At 42.0% G+C, this 23,524-nt stretch overlaps 2 protein-coding genes across 7 annotated transcripts in view; one reads left to right on the forward strand and one right to left on the reverse strand.

The window, feature by feature from the left end:
• TENM1 (teneurin transmembrane protein 1) overlaps positions 1–17,486 on the forward strand; it is a 770,840-nt gene extending 753,354 nt beyond the window's left edge. For all 5 annotated transcript variants that reach the window (XM_063170577.1, XM_063170580.1, XM_063170579.1 and 2 more), the window contains 5 exons: positions 3,691–3,987; positions 8,004–8,391; positions 9,078–10,298; positions 10,792–10,934; positions 12,327–17,486. In XM_063170577.1, coding sequence (XP_063026647.1) covers positions 3,691–3,987; positions 8,004–8,391; positions 9,078–10,298; positions 10,792–10,934; positions 12,327–13,085 — 2,808 coding nt within the window. In that variant the 3' untranslated portion in view covers positions 13,086–17,486. The remainder of the gene's footprint in view (positions 1–3,690; positions 3,988–8,003; positions 8,392–9,077; positions 10,299–10,791; positions 10,935–12,326) is intronic.
• A 2,635-nt stretch (positions 17,487–20,121) lies between these two features.
• Positions 20,122–23,524, reverse strand: part of SH2D1A (SH2 domain containing 1A) — a 37,690-nt gene continuing 34,287 nt past the window's right edge. For both annotated transcript variants that reach the window (XM_063170583.1, XM_063170582.1), the window contains 2 exons: positions 21,774–21,909; positions 20,122–21,430 (listed from right to left, as the gene is read on the reverse strand). In XM_063170583.1, the coding sequence (XP_063026653.1) occupies positions 21,390–21,430; positions 21,774–21,909 (177 nt within the window). In that variant the 3' untranslated portion in view covers positions 20,122–21,389. The remainder of the gene's footprint in view (positions 21,431–21,773; positions 21,910–23,524) is intronic.

Here is a 23,524-nt window from a genome sequence, read left to right on the forward strand (position 1 = left end):
GGAGAATAGCAGAAATATCTGGATCCTGGAGTTCATCTGTAGCACTGAGATGCCTGCGTGGTGTGCTGGTGGAATGGAGTCACTGGAGATGGAAGGAGCTGGAACAGTAGAGCAAAGGAATCTACCCAGACACAGCTCTCTTTTCTTGGTGATTACAGGAAATGCAGCACAGCAGGAACAAAAGAACCATCCTATAGTGTGTTTGGAACAGTATACCAAATAATGAAATGGATTTAGGGCTTGCTGTGGACAGATCCTTGAGTACTGCTGGGAAAAAAAATAGTATCATTGAAATTCATTATGCTGGATGAGATCCTGGACAGACCTTCTGAAAACTTTTAGTGAGTTATATTTTTAAAATAAAGTATTTAAATACTTAATATGCCATGCCTGGCACAATAGGAAGTGTGTTAGAAAGCTTGCAATGTAGGGCAGAAAGAACTGTGCTGAACTTTGAAAATACATGTAAAGAAAAGCTCTGGGGACTGGAGCAGTTCTCAATGGAAATGAACAGACTTGCAGGAGCCCTCAGTTAAAGAAAAAACAGCACAATGGAAGAGTTTTCTAAGAGAGAAAAAAATAGCATAGAAATGAGGTATAAAGATGTTACTTAGAAATCAGTCCTGATACCATCAGTGAAACAAATGGCTTTGACTGCTAAAAGGTATAAATTAGAAGGCAGGTAGCTGGGGATGAGATAAAGGATGACCTACTTGAAGAGAAGAAAGAGAATAAAGCTTTCCTTATCTGCCTGGTCCTAACTTTTTTAATTCTAATAGCAATTAGCAACAATCTTGAAAGCATGTGAGTCTATTAGTTTTATTTCCAGTTTTGGAAAGAGGCCACTGTTAGCATGTTCTGAATAATGCTGGAAATACTGGGTTTTAAAGGATTGGATTTCTGCATGGTGTGAATTCCCTGTTCTGGAGATAGGACAGAAGTTAACTGAAATGCTGGAACAGTCATCTAACTTTATCTCAGGGTCTAAATCAATGTGGGAAACAGAAATTAACCACAGGTTTCCTTTAAGTGAAGAACTGCTTGCCCCAGCACTTCTTGAACATATATAAAACAGTCTGTGGGCATGTATGCATTTTATATTAATAATAAATCTATGTACAATCAGGCATTTTAACATCAATCTTAATCTAGCAAGACTTCTTTTTTATCAATTGAACTGCTATTTTAATTGACTTCTAAAAATGAAGCAAAGGCTGCTGTTAAATCTGATGAGCACGATGCATAGTAATACACTGATTAGAATGCAGCTCTGCTCCCTCCTGACTTTTGCATAACTTGAGGAACGTGGCATTGGATGCGGTCCAGGTTTTATAACTGAATGTCTACAAAATTGAAAATTGAATGCTTGGCCAGTCTTAATTTTTTCTTTTTTTTTTTTTTTATTTTTTTTTAATAACAACAACAAAAGTAACTCAGTGGCCTCAGTTCAAAAGTCCTGCAGACTCAGGCTTTGACAGCCATGTTGATTGTTGCACTTAGCAAATGATCTCTCTTTATTTACCAGTCTTACAGCAAATTCTAAAGATGGGACCAAGTCCTCTGCCAGGGTGTATGAGCTTGCATTGGCTCAAACCAAAACACATACAAGGAAAGAATGCAATTATCTCATCTGGCTTACATATCAGGCAGGGTGGAAATTAAATCAAAAGAAGTGCACGTTTATGTGATATTTACACTGCAGATTTCTAGCTAAAAATTTATGGAAGTAGAGTCAACAAATGTTTTAAAAATATAGAATAAATATATATTTTATTTACTTCTAACATTACTGAAATCAGCTGAATTTTCTCCGTATTTTCATTAGCTGGTATTCCAACCTGACATTGCTTTCAGAAACCAGTTTTCCCTGGCTCATAGCAGAACACAAGCTCCAGCCACTCTCAGGCTCCTTGCTATGGTTTATGTATCTTGGAGGAGGCATCTCATGAAGCCACTGGGATTTGAAATCAGCTTGTCAATAGCAGCATTGAAATGAGTCCTCCTACCCATTTATGATCCTGTCTTGCTTTGAGAAGGGTGTTAAACTTCACTTTAATAGAAGAAAGTAAACAAATGAGACATAAAATGTGCAATATAAGGAAAGTATTTTAACCTTATTTTAACTCTGTGAGTTTTCAATTACTGCTGCTTTCCACTTCACTGCTAATTCTGCCTCTCTTTGGTTTTCATTCTTATTTTTTGTATAGTCTCTGAAATTCAGATTGCAAGCAATTTGTTTTCAAGGCTCTTCTTTCTCCTAACTGCAGTCTACAATGACAGTAATAGCAATAAGAACATTAAACATGTACATGGAACATAAATGAATAAGACACAGGGTATGCCTCCTGCTTGCTTTTCAGTTATTTTTCCACCAAGAAAAATTAAAATTTCAGAAATTTTAGGAAGTTTGCTAAAAATATATCATATTAAACTTAAACCATCAGTCTGTATACAAGCAAATATAGTTGAACTGAGCATCACATTTTGCTTGGGCTCCTTAACTATCATTAGAGCATAAATTGTAATAGTTACAGCAGTCTACAGGGGTATATAGGTATTTTACAGCTATTGTAAATGAACACTATTAAAGTTAGACATGTGTGTATATAAAACTCCAGAAATGGTAGTTGAAGAAAGAACACCTGCTTTTCTAGATTCTGTGATTATTTTGTATCTAAAAACAGAACGAAAAAGAAATGTTCATTCTAATCACATCTTGAATTATTAACCAAGATTTATTAACCCTTTACTCCATGGCTGTGCCTCCAGGTCTCAGAGAGGAGCAAGCACTGAGCCCCACTCTGTGCTGACACCTGCACTGGCATTGTCTGTGCTGTCAGGAAGTCATTCATGGGAACAGAGTGTTCAGATAAAATGTGGTAGATTAATGCAACAAGCACATTGGGCATTGATCTGAAAAAGACATGTCAATGAACAATATTTTATGGTTCCTTAAATTATTTATCAGATTTAAATGGTGTTTAATAGAGACTTCCCAGTGACTGAATGATCTAAAGATGCCATCCTGTAAAGATGATGATAGCACTGGATAAATGTATTTTGTCTTCATGAGTCTGACTCAGTTCTGAACTTGATTTCAAATTGAGCACTGGGCTGTGTCCCACCTGTCAGACACAGCAGTTGCTGCTCCCAGATGTGGTGAGAGCAGCAACGAGGAGCATGGCCAGTACCAGGCACGGCTGCTGCTGGCTCTCAGGGTCTGGGGGGGAGGTGGCTTTGTGAGGACACTGCTGAGCAGGGTCAGCTCTGCCCTTTGCAGCACCAGGATGTGACCTGGCCTGTGAGGGCTGTCCCGGAGCACCAGCTGACCTGTCAGTGTTAACAGAATTCAAGAGAGGATGTGAGATACTAGATCTTTCTTAGTGTGTGGATTTAACTACACATCTCTGGCTGGAATCAAGAATTTAATCCACAGCTGAGAAGAAAGAAGAAAAATTCAGGAAAAGGTGAGAACAGAGGTGAGGGTTTATACCATGGAAACATCTTGTAATGCCAAATATAATAATACTGAGTGCAAGGAACAATTTTTCCATTTCTCATCTGAATCTTTTCTCTTTTCTTGTCTTCACTAAGGCCCAACTCACAAAGTTAAAGCATTGCTCACTTTGATTAGGGCTGACACAGACCTGTCAGCCTTGTGTTCTTACTGTACTGTACCTCTGTGTTCAGACCCACAACAGAAACCTGCTCTCCATTGACTTTGACCACGTGACCAGAACAGGGAAGATTTATGATGATCATCGGAAATTCACTCTTCGGATCATGTACGACCAGACAGGACGCCCCATTTTGTGGTCCCCCATCAGCAAGTACAATGAGGTCAATATCACTTATTCCCACTCTGGATTGGTCACCTACATCCAAAGAGGAACCTGGACTGAGAAAATGGAGTATGATGCAAGTGGGAACATTGTCTCCAGAACATGGGCAGATGGTAAAATATGGAGTTACACATATCTAGAAAAGGTAAATTATTTTAAAAGTGGGGTTTGTGCCAAGGCAAAAAAAATGGGGTTTATTATATTTATTTTCTATATTGTATTTATTTATTATATTTGTTATATAATTTTTTGAGCTATGTTATAATGCTGCCTCTTGCAAGAGTATTTAAGACTTTTAAAACAGAAAATGCATAGAATTACATAACTAGATAAAAATGTCTCTGGATATGCTCAGACCTACACATCACCTGCTCAAACCTGACACAGTTTAGTTCTGAAGAAAGTTATCAGCACCTCAGGCTTGTTTAATTGGTAAATCAAAACAACTTTTCAGTCTCAGTCCAAGTTCAAGTGAACAAAGGATGCCCTAACTGCTGAAAATCATGTTGCTGCTCTGGATAACAGTCAGAAAGATAACAGTCCTGAAAGAGAATTTTTCTCCCCACAAACAGTTCTTTCAAGCCAAAATTAGGAACCCATGAGCACAAGCTTACGTATTCAATGTTGTATTTTAAACAAGGGATTGATCCTGTGAGAAAGCTTACTGCAGTATTTATGGGGGCCATTCTGGGGAGAAATACTGATATGAAATGACTTATTGCTCTGCTTTTGTGGTGACTTTGCATCTAAATTCCCTGAATATTGTAAGTTCCATGTATGTCTAGAGGCAATGGTCACAAAACATGGAGGTAAATATTATACAAACCAAGGAGGACCATCTTCATCTGTAGTAGCATTTTGTTTGGTCTTGTCTTTCAAAACCAGAAAGCCAGTCTGTATTTTTAAAGCTTTCAGAACTCAGTGCAAACTCATATTCAAAGTTTTTTAAATAGCAGCATCTTGGACTATCCAATACACCCAGAGTTAGCAGAACATTTTCTCTGAACCTGTAAACCACAGGAAAAGGCTATGGGGGGTGTGGGGCAGAAGAGGTAACATTGATAGGAGGAAATCCACACAGGAAATCCAGTGACTTTGAAGTTACTTGTATATTAAAGAGTTCCAAATGTGTACTTCTAAGATAAACTCTGCTGTACTTATTTTTAATGTATTTAAGATCCTCAAAAAACTTAAACCTAACCCAGTGAAAAAAAATGATCAAGACTGGAAAATGCATAGAAATGTGATTCCTTCTTGTCTGCATGCAGTGTGGTTCTTGCATGTGTTAACAAGATTGGAAACCCCAGGAGCTTCAGAAGTTTGTTTCAGATAAATTTGTCTGGGCTTTTTTTGTCTGTATGCTCTTTAGCAAATTACAAGCAAACAGGCATTTTCTACAGCTTTCAAATATTTGGGCAATGTGCCTTTTGGAGGAATCTTTTACTTTTTTCTTTGGACCTAATGGACTGTAATTTTGGAAAGATGTATGTTTCTTATCTTTCCAAACCACTTAGTTTGTTCTTACTTTATGATGAGCTTATAAATAAAGTCATATAACTTAACACTCTTATTCTAGAATTCTACACAAAAGGCCAAATCCTGATCTTGTAGAAGCAGTGTCAAAAGCTTACTGGTTCAGGTAGCAGCTTGGATAATGCAGTAACTTGTCATTAAAATTATGGAAAGTCATTCACACCATGGGCAATAATCTCCCAGCTATTTAATGTACTTCCGTGACTGTTGTTTCTTGGGCCAAAGAAAGATTATTTCACTGTCAAAATTAGACATTGAAATATAACTTTGTGGCTTCATTAAAGTCAATAATTCATTGTGTTAATTATGTAAGGATTGCTAAAGGTTTTCTGAAGCCTTGTAAGACCCAATAATTCCTTACATTTAAAAAAAAATCAATTATATAGGTCGCTTCCAATTCATAGTTATTTAATTCTTCATTTTTATCACTAGATGAGTTAATTGTACACCTTCAAAAATTTCTGCCCCTTAGAAAATTAGCTCAAATAAATAAGATTTTAAAAAGCACTATGACATTAGCGTTGTAAATAATTCTTACTGATGAGATTCAGTTCCTCTTGTTTGGTCACTTTTGTGAATTAGTTAAAACCATTGTAAAATCTCCTGAATACTCCAAACTCACTTTCAAAATCTGGCAGACAAAACAGATGTGTCTGTGTGTGTCTGTTGGACAGAAATGACATCTAGTGGTGATGCTCAGCATTTGTCTATTCCCAGCAGAGCCCCCAGTAATTGGCCACTGGCTGTTTGTCTTGATACGCCATACGGCATCAATCACTATGTGGTTGACCAGGCTCTGGTTGCTTTAATAAAATGACAGATTTCTGGATGTTTTATGAGCCACCCTCTGAAATCCTTTAAAACAATTAGAACCCAATTTGTGCAGTGTTGAAAAATCTATTGTAATGTTATTAGGATGAATTGGGAATTAATTTTTTTTTCTTTATGGTATCCTCTAATAGGCTTGAGAGGATACTCAGCCTCCAGCCCTTGTACTGTCTATCTTTTTATTGTCCTGGACAATAGTGAAAAAGCCAAAGCACTTTTACAAAGTGCTGTAAAAATGGTACACAGTGGCACTAAAGTTATATTGGGGATGTTTCTGATATTGTTATTCATACTCTGTCAATGGCAGACAGCTTAAAAACAGGCACGGGAGCAGTATATAGAGAGAGGCGTCACAGCAGGGCTAGGAGAGAGTTCAGCCAGTGGTTTACTGCAGACTGGAGACTCTTGACTGAAGGTGGAAACTAAACAAACACGGTGCATGTTGGAAATGGTTGGTGGAGCAGCAATAAAGTGATAGAAAAGGCTGGGTGTGAAGGTCTGCTGTCACCAGTTGGCAGAGGGGGAGCTGGAGTGCCATATGTTGGTGCTCTCTGGCTGCTGTACAGGTGACAGATGTCTTTTGCCAAGGGCAGGAAGAGACACATCTTGGGCAGGCAGGGGGCTGGGGTGCAGGGAGGATGGCCAAGGCTGAGCCTATCTCTGGCCCTTTGAATGGGCAGTTGGTTTATTTTTTAGAGAAAAATGGCTGAGGGCCAGTGTTACTTAACACATTGCAGGGCTGATCTTAACGTGTTTTCTTCCCAGAGAAGATTTTTGAGCTTAGAGGGGAAAAGATCCTAGTTTTCTGATTTCTTTCCCTAATACTCTATGACAAAGGAGTCATGCTGTTCCATGTAAGGCTTTGTTTTGTGTGATGTCTCAGTCCTGCAGATGACTGACAAATTTGCTTATGTGCCTGGTAGGTTTGAGCTGTGGGCTAAGAGCTGGGCAGTGTTGGTGCTCCACCACACCTCAGACAAGGCAAGGAATGTACAGTGCTCTGGTCCAGCCAAGCCACTTACTAGAGCTGGGGCAAGGGGACAAAGCTCCCCATAGATTTTCAGTCTGTGTTTTCAATATCTTTGTTTCAACAGTGACTGTTCACCTGCCAGCTTGTGATCTGTGACACTGTGACTTTCCATGGTGGGTGAGAAGGCATACAGAACCCAAATTTTAATTATCAGTAGAAAAAAATCTGATGTGCTTTCACATTCATCTGCCAGATGTCATTAATGAGCCACAATTAACCAACACAGGGCAAATACCAAGTACAGAAATTATAGTCTTTGTAAACATTAAAAATAAGCAACAGAAGTAGTCACACCAAAGAATCTGCAGAGTATTTTCATCCATCTGTAGGCATGGAGATATTATGAACTCTGGGACCATGTAGATATACAGGAAAAGGGCTAGGTCTGTGCTGGAGATAAGCAGAATGCCAATAAAAGCTAAACACCTTGTACATGCACAAAATCTCCCCGTTTTTGCTTCCTGAGAGGATGCCCTAAATATTTCAAAGCGACATAGCAAGTCAGCATGAGGCTGAAATGCTACTGAGAGCCACATCTGCCTTCCAGTTTGGCGGCCCTTACCTCTAGACTTGCTATGATTCTCCTCCTGTTTTGTACCACCTGGCCAGGTCTCCTGGAGCCGAAAGCTTCACTTGGAATTGTACAAACAGTAAGAACAAACCACCAGAGTGAGTGGTTGTTTCAGTGTTTCCATAGGCTGCAGGCTCTCCCTAGCTGGCTCCCCATGTGCCTGGTGCCCGCTGACCGTGCCCTTGCTGTTTGCTCGCAGTCGGTGATGCTCCTGCTGCACAGCCAGCGGCGCTACATCTTCGAGTACGACCAGTCGGAGTCGCTGCAGTCGGTGACGATGCCCAGCATGGTGCGCCACGCGCTGCAGACCATGCTGTCCGTGGGCTACTACCGCAACATCTACACCCCGCCCGACAGCGGCGCCGCCTTCGTGCAGGACCTGGCCCGCGACGGGCGGCTGCTGCAGACCCTGTACCCCGGCACGGGCCGCAGGGTCCTCTACAAGTACACCAAACAGTCCCGGCTCTCCGAGATCCTCTACGACACCACGCAAGTCACCTTCACCTACGAGGAGTCTTCTGGGGTTATTAAAACAATACATTTAATGCACGATGGGTTCATCTGTACCATCAGATACAGGCAAACAGGTTTGTCTAAGGGTTGCTGCTTTGCTAAAGTTTTTGTCTCCTCATTCACAACACCCTGATCTTGCACTTACCTGGCGTGAAATTCCATTATTTTTATGTCTACAAGTTCTTATATTTTATGTTTCACTAGAAAAATATGTGTGTATATCTCTGTGTCTGTGTCCATAGGTGAATATAGCTGTCCCACTTGAAATACAGTTTTCTTTTTATTGCTTGGTATGGAATAGCTCTTAGGATGTTTTGTTGGTTTTATTCCTCTGTGTGGATATTTGCTAAATACTAAATCAAGTTGGTTTATTGTTTGTATTTTCAAGTTTCCCTGTTTGCACCGTAATATAATATAAATTCAAAAGGACTGCTTACACGAGGAAGAAAATCACCATGTGAAATAATTTTAGTTTAGAATTATCTTGTAAGTAAATAGAAATCATAATTATGAATAAAACAGCATTCACTTAAACAAATATTAATAAAATATAAATAACTTGTAGAGCAAGCATTAATGAAGGTTTGTGAGAGAACAATCTAACATATTCTTAGTTAATGGTATTTTCTGAGACAGCTAAGGAGTAGTAAGCCTAAAGGGCATACCTGAGGTCATATCCTGTCTGTCCTAGATCTGTAGGATAAAGTAAACCAGGCACATAATTCTTGTTTTTCCTCTTTCCCATGTTTGTTTTGGACAGGTCCACTTATTGGTCGCCAAATCTTCAGGTTTAGTGAAGAAGGGCTTGTAAATGCCAGATTTGACTACAGCTATAACAACTTCCGTGTCACCAGCATGCAGGCCATGATCAACGAGACGCCCCTCCCCATAGATCTGTACCGTTACGTCGATGTTTCTGGCAGGACTGAACAATTTGGGAAATTCAGTGTCATTAATTACGATTTAAACCAAGTGATAACCACCACTGTGATGAAACATACCAAAATCTTCAGTGCTAATGGTCAGGTGATAGAAGTTCAGTATGAAATTCTCAAGTCCATTGCTTACTGGATGACCATCCAGTATGATAACATGGGTCGCATGGTGATCTGTGACATACGTGTGGGGGTAGATGCCAACATAACGAGGTATTTTTACGAATATGACGCTGATGGTCAGCTCCAGACTGTGTCTGTGAATGATAAAACCCAGTGGCGCTACAGCTACGACCTTAATGGCAACATCAACTTGCTGAGCCACGGGAACAGCGCGCGCCTCACTCCTCTGAGATACGACCTGAGAGATCGCATTACCAGGCTTGGGGAAATTCAATATAAAATGGACGAAGATGGTTTTCTCAGGCAAAGAGGCAATGAGATCTTCGAGTACAACTCTAATGGTTTGCTGAACAAAGCCTATAACAAAGTGTCTGGCTGGACTGTGCAATACTGTTATGATGGTCTTGGAAGACGAGTTGCAAGCAAATCAAGCCTAGGACAACACTTACAGTTCTTTTATGCTGATCTCTCCAACCCAATAAGAGTTACTCACTTGTACAATCACACTAGCTCAGAAATAACATCCCTATATTATGATCTGCAAGGTCATCTCATTGCAATGGAATTAAGCAGTGGAGAAGAATATTATGTTGCTTGCGATAACACTGGGACACCTCTAGCTGTGTTTAGCAGTCGAGGCCAAGTCATAAAAGAAATTTTGTACACCCCTTACGGAGAGATCTACCAGGACACCAATCCAGATTTTGAGGTTATCATTGGTTTTCATGGAGGACTCTATGATCCTCTTACTAAATTAGTCCATCTGGGGCAGCGGGACTATGACGTCATTGCTGGTCGGTGGACGACACCAAATCACCGTATATGGAAGCACCTGAATGCTGTCCCACAACCATTTAATCTCTACTCGTTTGAAAATAATTACCCAGTTGGCAAAATCCAAGACGTTGCTAAGTATACAACAGGTAAAAGTACCCTGTCTCTCATGAAAATGTCTCTAACGAAAATAAAACTTCCTCTTGAATTGTAGTATGGATTCAACATTCCGGAAATCTTTTGCATGCAAAAAGTCTCTAATCTTAAATCTATTGAAGTAATTTATTTAATAGATTGCATCTTACTGAGCTTGATCTGTTTTCTCTAACATTTATAGTAACCAAGAAAATAATTAATAGCTGCTTCTGTTGCTTTTCTCAATGCTAAAATAAGGGGAAGAATGGAAGCAGCTTAATTTGAATTTTTTCTATTACAAATAGATAGAAGGAACACTATTGATTTTAGTATAGCTATGCTTTGTAACCAAATAATTTCTTTGCTACAGTAAATGCTGTAGCTAGTGCAGGAAACATAAATTGATGTGAAATCATTATTTCTGCATAGCTGGAATTTCTGCAGACAGCCCTCACTTTTTCTAGGATTTATGAGCCTTTTTGCCAGCATCTATTTCTTGTTTTGTAGACATTGGAAGTTGGCTAGAGCTGTTTGGTTTCCAGTTGCACAACGTGCTGCCTGGATTCCCAAAACCAGAGATAGAAGCTTTGGGGACAACATACGAACTTCTACAGCTTCAAACAAAAACCCAGGAGTGGGATCCTGGAAAGGTTAGCAAATATTGTCTTCAGCTGCTTTTAATAATAAATTAAAGAGTTTTAATAGAAAATATTGGATACCAAGGGAAAAACGTGACTATATCTTTTAACTTATAAGGAAAAGCAAATTGTTTAAGAATGCTAGAAACTTTAATGTTGTCAATTATGTACTGTCATCAGAGTGGGAGAGAGGTTCAAGGAGAAGCTTTTAGCAACACAGTGAAGAAAATCTGCAGCTATTTATAGGGAAAATAACCAAATTTGAGGCGCAGAATACACAAAAGGGTAAAAGTATTTGTTGTGAATATTGAAAAAAAACCACAGAAAATCTTGTGGAATTAAAAAACCAGAACAGCAGATTTTCATCTTTGTTAGCAAAGATGCCACAAGCACTGGAAAATCACTGAGGGTATAAACAACTTTACAAGTCAGTAGCTCTGCATAATTATTGCAGGAAACAGAAATGCTGCTATGGATTTGTAAGGGGTCTGTAAATCTTAGCCTTACTCCAGGGCTTGTTTTCAGTAACAAAGAGCCAGACAGCAGCTCTCAGAGTCCAGCAATCAATGTGACTGCAACAGGACCAACTGCTGATATTCTGAGCGGGCACTCGCATTCTGCATATGAGCATCTGTTAACAAAGAAACATGATTTTGCAAAGATGCCTTTCCTCTGTTGTAGTCAGGAAAGAGATGCATAGAACATTTGAGAGCTCACATTCATGTTCCCAGCATTTAAGACAGTTAGCATTCACCAAGTGCAGAAGGCTGGAGGGTTGGAGCTCATGCCAGATGTGGAGCATGCCCATGGAAAATTATCACTGAGATGTTAAGCTTTTCCAAGGCACAGAAAAGATGTAGTGATAGTGTTAAAAGACAAAGAGGGGCTTGGAGTGAGGTTTCTTCTAGCCTGTATGGGGAGCAAGATTGACAGATGTGATGTACTTGCCTATTGCTCTAGTGCCTCAAGACCTTCACAACCTGCTTTCCTTTAAGAATGGGCTATAAAAGTCATTACCACAGTTCTACAGAAGATGTAATTAAACACACAGAGACTAAGTAGAGCCACATGAAAGGGCATAACTTGAATTCAGGTTTCCCTGAACTGCGAAAGGCTGAAAAAGCAGCCATTAGAGTAACAGTTCAAGGGGGAGGAAAAATAAAAAGAACAAATACAAAAATAGCATTTGTGATAAATATGTTGTTTGCATTTGTTTCCTAGAAATGAAGGAATCCAAGAGACAGAAAGCACTACTGTAAGCGATTAAAAAGCCTGTGCACATGTCCAGGTTCTGTAGCTGTGCACATTACTTTCCAAACAAATTGAAGAGCCATTCTAAGCAATTAAGAGATGAGTAGGGTGAGGTACCTTGCCTGCAAACTTGACTGATGTTTTCTTTTCCAGACTATCCTTGGTATTCAATGTGAGCTACAAAAGCAACTCCGAAATTTTATATCCTTGGACCAACTTCCTATGACGCCCAGGTATAGTGATGGCAAGTGTTCTGAAGGAGTGAAGCAACTGAGATTTGCAGCTGTTCCTTCAGTATTTGGAAAAGGCATCAAATTTGCTATAAAGGACGGTATAGTGACAGCTGACATTATTGGGGTGGCTAACGAGGACAGCCGGCGCATTGCTGCCATCCTCAACAACGCTCATTATCTGGAGAATCTGCATTTCACCATCGAGGGCCGGGACACCCATTACTTCATCAAGCTGGGCTCTTTGGAAGAAGATTTGGCCCTGATTGGCAGCACGGGCGGGCGCCGCATCCTGGAGAACGGCGTCAACGTGACGGTGTCGCAGATGACGTCGGTGATCAACGGCAGGACTAGACGCTTTGCCGACATCCAGCTGCAGCACGGCGCGCTCTGCTTCAACGTGCGCTACGGAACCACGGTGGAGGAGGAGAAGAACCATGTCCTGGAGATAGCCAGGCAGCGAGCCGTGGCTCAGGCCTGGACTAAGGAGCAGAGGCGGCTGCAGGAGGGGGAAGAAGGAATTCGGGCGTGGACAGATGGAGAGAAACAGCAGCTTTTAAGCACTGGGCGGGTACAAGGCTACGATGGATATTTTGTTTTATCTGTGGAGCAGTATCTCGAACTTTCTGACAGTGCCAATAATATTCACTTCATGAGACAGAGTGAAATAGGCAGAAGGTAACAAAGAAAATCTCTGCCTTTGCGTCACCAAAGACTGCCTGTTTTTAAACGTAAAATGGTTTATTGTATTGGTTTTTCTAGATCAGAACTCTGTATATATAAATATAGAGGAAAAAACATATCCAACTGCCTTTAAATGTGACAGAAGATGGTATTTTAATATCGTTTGTTTAACTCTTTGAGAGATGACAGTGACAATTTTTAGTTCTTGTGTGGCAGTATTCAAAAATTTCAGAAGCAGAGTCCTGCGAGCCGAGCGGCGCGACCTGCGCGCAAGGTGCCCAGGGTGACACCGCACAGCCCTGCGGGGTAGGGGCGAGCGCCACGGGCTCTGCCTTCTCCTAAAGAAACACAAGTTTTTTTGTTGTTGTTGATTTAATAATTCACCAGTTATTTAAATGGTTACAGAGCCTGATTCTGCAACTCTTATTTACTGGGTGTCTTTTATCCCAGTGAGATCTCCCCTAAGTTGAAGGGATTGCATACAGAAACCAGACTGTGTATGGAAACTTTGCAGCTGCTCACCAACCCCACATATATTCCTCACAGTTAAAAGCAAAGGGATTTTCTAACCTGGGAAATCTGACTTGGGTTGGATTCAGTACGTACAGGGATGTTCCTATGGCCTTTGCTCAGCCATGGCCACCTGCCAGCTGCTCCGTGCTGAACATCACATTGTGTCCACCCGTGCATGTCAGGCCTCTCTCCCAGGGTTTTCCTCAGCACTGGGATATACTGGGGTCTGACAGCACACACAGAGCTGCCAGTCTGCTTGGTGGCACCGTGCTGGCCAGGCTTCAGCCAGAGATGGGGTGGCTAAAGCGGGCTCGGTGGGCACTGTAGTCTTCAGTAGGCTCTCCATTGGCATGTGTGCTCCAGGCTGGGCTTTAACCCAGTGCTTTGGGGACACCCCAGCTGGGAGCCCTCATAGAGCAGTGTCAGGCCATGCATCATCCGTCCTGTCCGTAGTCACTGGGCCAGGACTTGTCTTCACACAGATGATTTGGAAGGTGCAGTGTTGTTGGGTTTAGACATCACATTCTTTTCATCTCAAATTAATAATCCTGTTGTAGTACTAATTTGTTCGAGTCTGAAGAAGATTGGTGGGTTGGGAGTTGATGAACCTAAGTGTGGATAGTAAATATGTTGATAAACATAGAACATTTCGGGGATGACTCTTCACTTTTCAGCTCAATATCTAGAGCACATAGAAAAGCATTATATTGCATGGACAAAAATTTTTATTTCCCAAGGTAACATGCACTACTGGCACAGTTACTTCATAGCAGAGTAGGTGATCCTTCCTCCAGCTTGTCATTTTTAAAAGACCCGATTTTCAGGAGGTGGGCCAGGCACACAGGGAGGGGGGGACGAGCAAGCAGCTTTCCAGAGGGATCTAGAAGTCTTGTTATAGAGCCTGTGTATCTGTAAGAATGAAGTTATTGCACGTTTCTTTCAGAACAAACGTAGTAAATATATTGAAACAATTTCTGCTCATATTTACAGAAGCCAACCAAGTGCATTCTTTATCTTTCTGTCTTTTTCCCCCCCCAGTTTTCTTTTTTCCTTTGTTTTTGGGCAGGTGGAGCAGACTGTACCCAAGTTAGAGATGAGCCTGAATTGGCACCTGAGATCTGAGCCCCTCTCTGGGGTTTGAGCTCAGGTCTCAGCCTCAGCCCATTACAGTCTCTTCCCAGATTCCTTCTGCTCCCCTGGGAGCCAGCGCAGCTTTGGGGGTGCAGGATCAGGCTGAGGTGGAGCCTGGCCCCTGAAATCCTCATCTGTCCCCAGCCAGGGGGACCTGTGGACCAAAATCTGCACATACACATTGTGATCAGGCTCATCATTAACTAACGTGCAGAACAGGGAGCTGGCGACATCCAGGTTTGACAGCTCCGATTTCTGTAATTTTCCATCAAATCACAGAGAATTTGAATACCTCCACACCAGCCTAAAAATGGACCTTCAAATCCTTGAGCCTCTAATACACTTTTAATCAATGGAAGAATAATTTATGAATTGTATATAGAGAGTGCATTCATAAATGTGATGATGTATTTTATCACTGATCCAAGATGTCAATATTAGAGTCTATTTTACTTATATTTTAAGCAATTATACTTTTTTGCAATTCACTAATGAGGATCATTTTCAAACTGCTTTAAAGATCCATTATAAACAAATATTTGGAGCTATTAGAGTTACCTTGAACAGTGCATTTCTAGTATGTAATACATATTTAGTTAGCTTGTGCCTTTAGTTTCTTAAAGTTATATTTGTATTATATGCAGGAAATGCACTTTGTATTACCTACAGCTGTGGTTTTTAATACTGCCTTGATTACTGTTGTTCTCATGTTATGCCAAAAGGTCAAAGAGTTAAATGTGTTAAAAGTTTGTCTTTGAAAGTAGATTTGGCATTTTCCCATTTCCTGGGTGCAGTCTAAGGTGCATTTTGAACAATATTTCTTATGAAAATATGGTATCATTAAGAGTCACATGACATTACATGGCCCAGTTACAAAAGTAAAAAAATGCCTTCGTCATAACAGTTTCTTAAATTTAGGAAACTAAATATAAATGTGTTGAGATGACAGTGCTCAAGAAACAAGTTATTGCTGAAAGAGCAAGCATGGGAGATTGAAGTCATATCGCAGCTCCACATGGGCCAGCCAGCAGTGATTTGTGAGAACTACATGAACAAATAGCTTTGGACCGTCTTGTTCATCAACAACCTCAGATGGAGGCAGGGAATATTTCAGTCTCCATTTTTTTTCTGAGTAGTTAGAGCAATTTCTCAGTGGGTTTGGGGTTTTTTAATATAGTTCTCCTTTTTCTCTTTTTTTTTCTTTTTTTTTAATTTTGTATTTTGCACTATAACAAAGAGACCCAATTGAGAAAAAAGAAAAACAATAGCATGGAAATTTTTACTGTTATTTAGATCAGATAATTTGATGCTAGCATTCTGCACTGCAAACAAGGCTCTGAAAGAGGGAAAAATAAAATAAAATAATTAAAATAAAGTATAAAATAAATAAAAATAAATAAAATCCACTATTGCACACTATCCTGTAGCAAAGTACCTACCATGAGAAATACATGCTATATTTTTTATGACCGCCAAACAAATAGTGTGTACAAGTAACATTTCCTTTGCTTTCATATTTATTTAGTAAATCTAGAACATTTCAAAGTTATAAATATATATATATATAGATATCTATGTAGAACATAGCCAAAAAAATATATATGAACTGGTCAATGTGCAAGTGGGTGCACACACCTTGGCTCTTTGGTTTGAGCTCTCTGGTTTGATCCCTCGGCTGGCACTGGGCAGAGGTGGCCTCGTGCCCTGGCCGTGCTCTGGGGTCCCACCCTGCACCCCCTGCCCAGGGAGCCCCCCAGGGCTGGGCAGGGGCAGCAGCTCCTCCAGGGTGAGCCGTGGGCTCTGTTGGAAGCCAAGGTGCTGTTCCAGAAGGGAAGGTGGTTCAGGCAGAGGAGCTCGCGGTTCAGCCGAGCCAGAGGAGACAGGCAGTGCCCGGGGTGCCCGTCCGTGTGTCCGGGCGTTCGCCGGGCGCGGGGACACCCGGGTGACACCCGGCTCAGGCTGCACCAACAGCCCCAGGGGTTTGCCCATCAAACGCTGGCTGCTATCGAAACCTCTCCTTGATACAAAACATTACCAGGTGGAAAGCACCCTGACTGCCAGAGGAATCACTTCAGGCAGAAACTGGGAATGGTGGAGTTGGACTCGCTGTGGATTTGTCTGGGCATTTGTCACCTGCCATTATTTGTCTAAGGAAACGTGTTTGACAATTTCCAGTTTTTCCTTAGATCTCGTGGTGGACTTTAGCCTTTTAATAAATGTTAGTATATCAGATTGTGTCCTTGACAGTATTTTACTTGTATGAACCATGATAAAACATTAAAATCTTCATACTCTTCTGGCAGAAGTGTCAATAAACAAGAACGAGAAGCATAGCATACAATATATGTCAAAGTAATGTTCCTTTTTAGCTTTCTCATCAACAGTAAAAAATGTTTACAATGTATGCCAAGATCTTCACTTTCTGTCTAACACCAGTTAGAGGTTCTGATCTTACAGAAATTGTGTTATAATGGCCTCAGCCTCGTTGCTAGGAAACAATAGATCCCAATTTTTTTATTCCTGCTCTAACTCCTGTGCTGAATAGTGACTGGATACTGTACAGGTTTATGTTATATGGCTGCAGTTAAATGGTCTGATGCATTTTGCTCTGGGTTTCAGACCAGAAGCATGCATTTTCTACAAGAACATCCCAGCAACACACTGTAAATATTGAAAGTTAATATATTATGTGTCGATATTTGAAAAAGAAAGTACTTTGACTATTTCATTTTTAAAAAATAAAGGTGCAAACTTATGGCATGTGATGCTGTCTTTGTTTACATCGGTTTACATCAGTATTTGAGATATTCTGGTCATGTCAGTAAAAGGTACTTCCATAGAGCTAAATGAGGACTTCAGCCAATATTGATTGACTCAAAAGTTGGGGGCAGGATGTTGCTTAGCAAGATTTAATTTTCATTCTGATTCCCAAAGTTCATGCTTGTAACTCTGCAGGCTTCACTGCAGGTGAAATCCCAGCCAGTTTCTGTGTAAAGGTTATTATATTTCATCAAAGCAAATGTGAGAGAGAAAAAATACTCTCTTAAATGCCTTTGCACTCCTGATAACAGTGTGGGTGAAGTCAATGTTGCTGGCAGTGTGAGTAGCAAAGTTTAAGTATCTTCATGTTCTTTAGAGCTGCCTCAAATAGATGATGATGAATGATTCTGTGTTCTCAAAAGTATGTGCCCAGGAAAATAAAACATTAAAAGCCCAGTACATGCAGCAGAGAGAAGGAGCACATGAATGGAGGGGCACAAGGAATGCATAAGGCTAAAAAGGTTACATGGTGAAAAACCATGGAACAGGTGGGTTGGGCAGGAACCAAGCAGGAGGGCTGAGGTGTGCTGGGTGGATGAGAAGGAAGTGATTCCAAAGGGGTGGGTGCTCCAGTAGAAAAGGGAAGAAAACCAGCCTGGGATATTGTATTGATTGAGTGCTGCAGGAGGGCTCTCACAGCCAGGGGAGGGCTTAGTGGAGGCAAAGCCAGAGCTGAGGGAGCCTCGGCTGCTGCAGAGGAGCAGCATTGTCTCTGCTGGGGAGGGGGCCAGAACTGGGGCAGCACAGGGAGCTACAAAGCCACTTGCAGAGCTGTGGGGACAGGGGTGGGAGGGCTGGCAGGGGAACAGGGCACAGCGAGGGACTGTGCCCAGTGGGGCTGCAGCCTGAAGGAGATGGTGGGAGGGAAGCAGCGGGCAACACTGACATCATGTGGGAAGTCATACCAACAAAATGCAGCTGCTGCTCTCTAAAAGGATCTGTAGCTCTTGACACCTAAGTCATTGTAGGAAATCAATATAATTTCCAAATTACTGTTGCCATAACCAAGCATCTACTTCTTGTCTCACAGGCACCACCAGCTTCTCTCTGTTTCCACCTTGTTTAAGCCTACAGCAATTCCAGACCCTTGGGTACCCAAAAGAAACAATACAAGCCTTTGTCTGAATAATTTACACCAGAAACTGAAACGACATTCCCAGCTTTAAACAGAAATGGCATCTTCTGGCCTATTTTATGTACTTTTCAGAAGAACAATGCACTTCTGGAGTCAACCACAGTCAAACCAGTTATCCTCAGCTGACTGCACCGCAAAGCGGGTGAGCAGCTGCTGCTTGTGCGCTGCAGGTTTTCCACATGCAGCCTCAGCCTCGAGTCAAGAGAGGACAGTTCAATAGGAAACAGCCCTGGGCACAGTTCTTCCCACTGCATGCATCCCTACACTGTGCAATCATCTGCCAGGGATGATTCCCAGGCACACCTGTTCCTGCCCCCAGGAGAGGCCAGGTGAACGAGGGGTTTACACCCAGCACTTGGAAAGCAGAAGAGCTCCCTGGGAAGGCTGGGGCTGCACACACACACTGCCAGCACCCAGCAGCTCAGCAGCCTTTGCAAAGCTGGAGAGGAACTGCCAGGGACCAGATGCTGCAGGCTCACAGCAGGCTGGGAAACCTTTAAGGCAGGGAGGAGAAGGGAAAGCTTCAATGGGCATAAGTGACAGCAAACCAGCCAGTGCATTTGCTCAGTTATGTAACGACAAAAAAACAGCCTTTAAATATTTTACCAAAGAGAAAATCATGCTGGATCTGCCATTGTATGGCACCGTATTAAGGTAAGACTAACTTCAACCAACAAGCACACATACAAAAAAGGCACAGAGCAACACATGTACATGCAGTGTAAAATATGATGGGACAGTTCACTGTAGATGAAATTTGGCCCTCAATTAGACAGAAACAGAGTAATGAACTGAAAATGCCTCAACCACAACTTTGCAAAATTGTTGCCCAGTAGTCCCTGTTAAGACCAGGCTGTTCATTTATTGCACTTATTCCTATTTACAAAAAATTTGAGCTTCCTAGAAAATCTTTTATTGTTTGCACTGTCTCACTCACACACTCAGAGGGGGTACAAAGGTAAACCTTTCAGCCTTATCAAATGTTACTTGGAGCCTCCACCTCCACCTTGCTAACTAAGTGGGACTTGTAGCCCACTTAGTTCTGTCATTGTTCACACCCAACTTGCCTTTAGCGAGGTGAAAACAAGGCAAGTGTGGGGCCTCTTACTGTGCCACCAAGCTGCGGGTGACAGTCTGGTGAAATTCAGTCAGTTATGTTCTCCCTGAGTCTGTAGCCTGGCATTTCTGGAAAAAGCCTCTTTCTCTCTTAGGAAATATTCTTAGCCTTCCAAGATCTGCAGAAGAGACAAGTATAGGCATAAAACCATAGCATAACCAGAGCAACCCAAAGGTGCCTATACAACATTTAAGGGTTGTTTTTCTGTAATTACATGCATTTTGTAGACCATTTGTAATCGCTGTTAGTCTTCTGCTTTGGAAGGGAGCATGTGAGACTCCCATTCTTTTGGTAGTCAGGACCATTCCTGTTTGTTGAAGCATGGCTATTGGTGGCACAACCAGCCATCTGGAGCAGAAGCATCCCCCTTGCACACAAACAAGGCTGGGCCCTAGCTGGGGTCCCTCCCTCCAAAGCCCACAGGAACTCACACAAACCTACCTGGCAAAAACCCACCTAGAGGTAGTCTGGACTGTGGACAGCAGTGCAACACAGCCCCGTCTCCTCAAACACAGCCCTGTCTCCTCAAACTCAGCCCCGTCTCCTCAAACACAGCCCTGTCTCCTCAAACTCAGCCCCGTCTCCTCAAACTCAGCCCCATCTCCTCAAACTCAGCCCCGTCTCCTCAAACAAGAGGGCCGAGGACACCCAGACCGTTCTGTCTGCCAGTCCATCAGTCCAGTGCCATCACACTTGTTCCACCCCAAGTGCAAAATGCACATCCTCTGAGTTCTCCAGTAGCCTCACCTAACCCTGCAGAGCTGACAAGTCCTCTAGATTCAAAACTCCCCTCCAGGAGCCCAGTAGCAGCATGGAAACACACAGAGAGGAAAAGAAAAGCTGTCATGCAAAAATAATTTTTTTTTTTTAATTGTATGTGAGGATGGCTTGTTTCAAGAACAGGGAACACCTAAAAGCAAAGAACAAGGCTTTCCACTTCATTGGTGTTCTTGGTTACTCTGTGCATTACTTATGTTCTTGGTCATTGGTGAAAACTACAGATTTTGTTAGAGGGCAGAGCAACTGCTTTGATGGGAAATCAGTTATTGGGGATCCTCACGGTATCACATCTGGAATATCTTTAGGAACTGTATGAATGACAAACACAGAGCCCATCCAAGGCAAGGACACTTTAATGTAAACACTTCTCCTAAGGTTATGAAAGGAGACTTGCCCAATTCTGCATAAATGCCAACCAGAACAAAGCAAAGCAGGATTCAAAGTTAAATAATGTAAAATTAATAACTAATTATTAATTAAGAACTGATCTTGAAGGGAGAAATGTTTTAACTTGACAGTACAAAGAGGGAAAAAAAGACATAAAGGATTTAGCATGTTTTTTTATCCTCTCCTGGGAAAAACAAAAACAAAAACAAAAACAAAAAATATCCCACCCTGAATTCAAAGTACTCTGAAATCTAAACTTCTACATCTTAAGCAATAAATTCTATGAAATACACATTTCTGCAAATGTTACAAGAAAACTCACAGAGTTGTATTTACTATCATATAAACCATTCTGTTTTAAAGCATAGATTAGAGGAGATGCTGGAAGATGTGGTTATGTCACACTTGGGGAGACATCCTCATGATGGCTGCAGGTGGAAGTCGTAGCCTTCATTCCTCCCTAAGAGAAATAATCACAAACATTTGAACAGATGAACAAAATGGACAGTCCAGAAGGCTCTGTGAGTAAGGGTGGTGGTGAGGGAAGGCAGCCATTGCTGCCCTAGCACTCAGGAATACATATTCAAAATCCATTCTCTTATCACATTGACAGACCCTGTCTGTAATGACCACCTGAGTGACAACATTTCAAATCACACAATAGCAAAGTTAGTGACATTTTTGGCAATGTCAGTCTGCTGGCCAGTTCAGGTCAAATATACAAGTAGGTCTAAGACCTCTATCCCTGCCACCATGGAGGGCTCTGCTCAGCTGCAGCCAAGGTTTCCTCCCCCCACCAGTACCTGAGGAGTAGTTGGCTTTCACATTGTTGACAACTGGGTTCTGCAGGGGTGTTACAATGCCTTGGTTGGGTTTCTGGAAGGCTGAAATGAGGTTGTGCACTTTCCGAAAGAGCCTCCGTGGGACCCCGGGCGCTGTCTGCAAAGCCAGAGGGGGAGAGGTGAGGAGAGGTGCTGGGCACCCTGTGCTGGCTTTCTTGTCCTCAGAAATGCACACAGCTCCCAGGGAAGGAGCAGCCATGGATGTGAACCCCTGATGTGCCAGTTCCAGGTGAGTCAATGAGCCACACTGCTCTCTGCTCTCCCCGGGCCATCCCAGCCTTCCTACACTGAGCAGTTCCCAGCAGCACGGTGATAGAAAGGTGCAAGAGGGACAATTTCTTAATCACTACAAGAGAATCTCACACTAATTACCCACAGTCACCTGCCACACTAATTAGACAGACTTACAAGTGACCCTTTGCTATTTCTGACCCTGACTTAATGTAGTCAGTGATTTAACCTCCTTACCAATAACTTTTTAGCCTGTATAAGTAAAATAGTTCCATCCTAGAAACACCAGTGAGAAAACCTAGAGAGCAGCCTGGGCTTACAACAGACAGGGAGTCCTCACACCACTAAATTCCAGCAAGGACACAGCATCTTTGCAAACCCTTCTTGGAGCATTCATTGTTGGTTTATACGTTCATTTAGTAATCCTGTCTACTTCTTGTACAAAGACAGCAGCCAAATGTTGCCTATTTATTAAAAATGAGACTCTTTCTATCTCTCTACATTAGCAATTTTTCAAACAGTATTAAATGAAACTATGTGTGCTTTTAATCAAAAACCCAACATTTATGTTAAATCTTTCAGGGCATTCTCATAATAACTCCTCTTCACCAAAGTCAAGGGAGGACAAGCATGGGTCCTGCCAGCATAGTCCCACTCAGGGGACATTGCTCTCACCCAGCAGCTGTGAGCTAAATTCAGCCTCCCTGGCACCAGCTGGAATCTTCACTCTGGCTGAGATTTCACAGCACTGTTTTAAATTCCCTACCTCATCCTTGAAAGATGGGTGTGATCTGAGCTTGCTCAGACTAACCAGCCACAGGGAAGGAAGCAGAAGCAGGGAAGGACCAGCTGCCTCTGGAGTCTGTTTTGGCTTGCAGGCACACTCTGTGGGGATCAGTTGGACCTAGGCTGCTGTGTCTAACAGCTGAAGCCAGCATGGTCTAAGCAACATTTACTTTAAAGTTTCTGTTCCTTAAGGGAAGGATTGGCATCATGGATCTGTAGCTAGAACCTTCTCCTGCAGAGGATGTACAGAGAAGCCTGGGCCTTCAGCACACATAGGATGTGAAATTCAGGTAAGGTTTGCCTAAAATACAGCCAGGGAAAGCCCAAATACCACATATAGAGTGCCAGTGGAGGTAAAGGCCAGACATTGTAGCAGATCTACATAGCACCAGAAAACCTCACTGCAGATGCTGATGTCATCTGGGGCTAGAGGAGGCTGCAGCCTCAGCCAGGGAATTACCCTCCACAGGTGGAGGTCTCCAGAGTCCTGGAATCCTTCCATAGATAACAGTGCTTACCCTGGCATGGTGGGTGCCCTGTCACCCTCACCCTGTCCTGAAAAACTTCTGTCTTGGGCACTGCAAATCCTAACCCTTACATCAACCTCCTGATGTCTTACAGAAAGAATTACTGGGCACTATTCCCAAGGGTCACATGGATAATTATCTACTCCACAGTAATGTCAGTCATTTCCA

Source organism: Melospiza melodia, chromosome 16 (assembly GCF_035770615.1).
Source record: "Melospiza melodia melodia isolate bMelMel2 chromosome 16, bMelMel2.pri, whole genome shotgun sequence".
NCBI classification, from domain to species: domain Eukaryota; kingdom Metazoa; phylum Chordata; class Aves; order Passeriformes; family Passerellidae; genus Melospiza; species Melospiza melodia.